The sequence below is a fragment of the Babylonia areolata genome, chromosome 14 (genome assembly GCF_041734735.1).
Source record: "Babylonia areolata isolate BAREFJ2019XMU chromosome 14, ASM4173473v1, whole genome shotgun sequence".
NCBI classification, from domain to species: domain Eukaryota; kingdom Metazoa; phylum Mollusca; class Gastropoda; order Neogastropoda; family Buccinidae; genus Babylonia; species Babylonia areolata.
Window position 1 is genome coordinate 34,104,997 of NC_134889.1, and position 3,371 is coordinate 34,108,367.

The 3,371-nt window shown below is 55.0% G+C and overlaps 1 protein-coding gene across 2 annotated transcripts in view; it reads left to right on the forward strand.

The window, feature by feature from the left end:
• The first annotated feature begins 3,113 nt into the window (after window positions 1–3,113).
• The window catches only part of LOC143290003 (uncharacterized), an 85,511-nt gene continuing 85,253 nt past the window's right edge, over window positions 3,114–3,371 (forward strand). The window contains exon 1 of one of the 2 annotated variants that reach the window (XM_076599311.1): window positions 3,114–3,371. In XM_076599311.1, coding sequence (XP_076455426.1) covers window positions 3,307–3,371 — 65 coding nt within the window. In that variant the 5' untranslated portion in view covers window positions 3,114–3,306. The other variant, XM_076599310.1, reaches the window with a different exon arrangement.

Below are 3,371 nucleotides of genomic sequence, written 5' to 3' on the forward strand. Positions count from 1 at the left end.
ATGGTCAGTGGGGTGTGTGGTCAGTGGGGTGTATGGTCAGTGGGGTGTGTGGTTAGTGGGGTGTGTGGTCAGTGGGGTGTGTGGTTAGTGGGGTGTATGGTCAGTGGGGTGTATGGTCAGTGGGGTGTGTGGTTAGTGGGGTGTATGGTCAGTGGGGTGTGTGGTTAGTGGGTGTGTGTGGTTAGTGGGGTGCGTGGTCAGTGGGGTGTATGGTCAGTGGGGTGTATGGTTAGTGGGGTGTGTGGTTAGTGGGGTGTGTGGTCAGTGGGGTGTATGGTTAGTGGGGTGTATGGTCAGTGGGGGTGTGGTCAGTGGGGTGGTGTGGTCAGTGGGGGTGTGTGGTTAGTGGGGTGTGTGGTTAGTGGGGTGTATGGTTAGTGGGGTGTGTGGTTAGTGGGGTGTGTGGTTAGTGGGGTGTATGGTTAGTGGGGTGTATGGTTAGTGGGGTGTGTGGTTAGTGGGGTGTGTGGTTAGTGGGGTGTGTGGTAAGGGGGGTGTGTGGTTAGTGGGGTGTATGGTCAGTAGGGTGTGTGGTTAGTGGGGTGTATGGTTAGTGGGGTGTGTGGTTAGTGGGGTGGGTGGTTAGTGGGGTGTATGGTTAGTGGGGTGTGGTGTGTGGTTAGTGGGGTGTATGGTTAGTGGGGTGTATGGTTAGTGGGGTGTGTGGTTAGTGGAGGTGTATGGTCAGTGGGTGTGTGATTAGTGGGGTGTGTGATTAGTAGGGTGTGTGGTTAGTGGGGTGTATGGTTAGTGGGTGTGTGGTCAGTGGGGTGTATGGTCAGTGAGCTGTATGGTCAGTGGGGTGTATGGTCAGATGGGGTGTGTGGTCAGTGGGGTGTATGGTCAGTGGGGTGTGTGGTTAGTGGGGTGTGTGGTCAGTGGGGTGTGTGGTTAGTGGGGTGTATGGTCAGTGGGGTGTATGGTCAGTGGGGTGTGTGGTTAGTGGGGTGTATGGTCAGTGGGGTGTGTGGTTAGTGGGGTGTGTGGTTAGTGGGGTGCGTGGTCAGTGGGGTGTATGGTCAGTGGGGTGTTATGGTTAGTGGGGTGTGTGGTTAGTGGGGTGTGTGGTCAGTGGGGTGTATGGTTAGTGGGGTGTATGGTCAGTGGGGGTGTGGTCAGTGGGGGTGTGGTCAGTGGGGTGTGTGGTCAGTGGGGTGTGTGGTTAGTGGGGTGTGTGGTTAGTGGGGTGTGTGGTCAGTGGGGTGTGTGGTTAGTGGGGTGGGTGGTTAGTGGGGTGTATGGTCAGTGGGGTGTGTGATTAGTGGGGTGTGTGGTCAGTGGGGTGTGTGGTCAGTGGGGGTGTGTGGTTAGTGGGGTGTATGGTTAGTGGGGTGGGTGGTTAGTGGGGTGTATGGTTAGTGTGGTGTATGGTTAGTGGGGTGGGTGGTTAGTGGGGTGTGGGGTGTATGGTTAGTGGGGTGTATGGTCAGTGGGGTGTGTGGTTAGTGGGGTGTGTGGTTAGTGGGGTGTGTGGTCAGTGGGGTGTGTGGTCAGTGGGGTGTATGGTCAGTGGGGTGTGTGGTTAGTGGGGTGTATGGTTAGTGGGGTGTGTGGTTAGTGGGGTGGGTGGTTAGTGGGGTGTATGGTTAGTGGGGTGTGTGGTGTGTGGTTAGTGGGGTGTATGGTTAGTGGGGTGTATGGTTAGTGGGGTGTGTGGTTAGTGGAGTGTATGGTCAGTGGGGTGTGTGATTAGTGGGGTGTATGGTTAGTGGGGTGTGTGGTTAGTGGGGTGTGTGGTTAGTGGGGTGTATGGTTAGTGGGGTGTGTGGTCAGTGGGGTGTGTGGTTAGTGGGGTGTATGGTTAGTGGGGTGTATGGTTAGTGGGGTGTGTGGTTAGTGGGGTGTGTGGTCAGTGGGGTGTGTGGTTAGTGGGGTGTGTGGTTAGTGGGGTGTGTGGTTAGTGGGGTGTATGGTCAGTGGGGTGTATGGTTAGTGGGGTGTGTGGTTAGTGGGGTGTATGGTCAGTGGGGTGTGTGGTTAGTGGGGTGTGTGGTCAGTGTCGTGTATGGTTAGTGGGGTGTATGGTCAGTGGGGTGTATGGTCAGTGGGGTGTGTGGTTAGTGGGGTGTATGGTCAGTGGGGTGTGTGGTTAGTGGGGTGTGTGGTCAGTGTGGTGTATGGTTAGTGGGGTGTATGGTCAGTGGGGTGTATGGTCAGTGGGGTGTGTGGTTAGTGGGGTGTATGGTCAGTGGGGTGTGTGGTTAGTGGGGTGTGTGGTCAGTGTGGTGTATGGTCAGTGGGGTGTATGGTCAGTGGGGTGTGTGGTTAGTGGGGTGTATGGTCAGTGGGGTGTGTGGTTAGTGGGGTGTGTGGTCAGTGTGGTGTATGGTTAGTGGGGTGTATGGTCAGTGGGGTGTATGGTCAGTGGGGTGTGTGGTTAGTGGGGTGTATGGTCAGTGGGGTGTGTGGTTAGTGGGGTGTGTGGTTAGTGGGGTGTATGGTCAGTGGGTTGTGTGGTTAGTGGGGTGTATGGTCTGTGGGGTGTGTGGTTAGTGGGGTGTGTGGTTAGTGGGGTGTATGGTCAGTGGGGTGTGTGGTTAGTGGGGTGTGTGGTTAGTGGGGTGTGTGTGTGTGGTCAGTGGGGTGTGTGGTCAGAGGGGTGTGTGGTTAGTGGGGTGTGTGGTTAGTGGGGTGTATGGTCAGTGGGGTGTGTGGTTAGTGGGGTGTGTGGTTAGTGGGGTGTATGGTCAGTGGGGTGTGTGGTCAGTGGGGTGTGTGGTTAGTGGGGTGTGTGGTCAGTGGGGTGTATGGTTAGTGGGATGTATGGTCAGTGGGGTGTATGGTCAGTGGGGTGTGTGGTTAGTGGGGTGTGTGGTTAGTGAGAGGGGGAAGGGAAGACGGGTGTCGGAATAGGGGAAGGAGGAGAAATCATAGGGGTGGAGGTGGGGGGTGTTATCATCCAAAATTCGTTATCTGTCGAGTTGAGGGAATCCTCTATCCTGGCAATACACGGAGCTGATGTCAAACAATTATAGGTCATGTCATTCATTGTCCCTGTTGTGCCGCTGCCGATAGTAGGAGTACAATCATTGTGAATCCCCCACCCCACCCCACCCCCCCCCCACCCCAGAAAACGGGGCATGACTTGGGAGAAGGAGCGGTTGGTGGTGAAATGGTCATACACGTAAAAGGCCACTCGTGTAAATGAATGAACGCGGGATTTGCAGCTCACGAACGAAGAAGAAGACGAAGATCATTGTGACTTGTCAGTCATCAGTGTGTGTCCAGTTCACGTTTGACTGTGGTATTAAGCCAGTTTTTCATCATGTGTCTTAATTTCTGTGGTGCGTTGGCTTTGTGAAGGACATGGCAGACCGTGTGTTTACCTCGGTGTACAGGTGTCTGTGCTTTTGGCTTCGTCTGTCGAAACT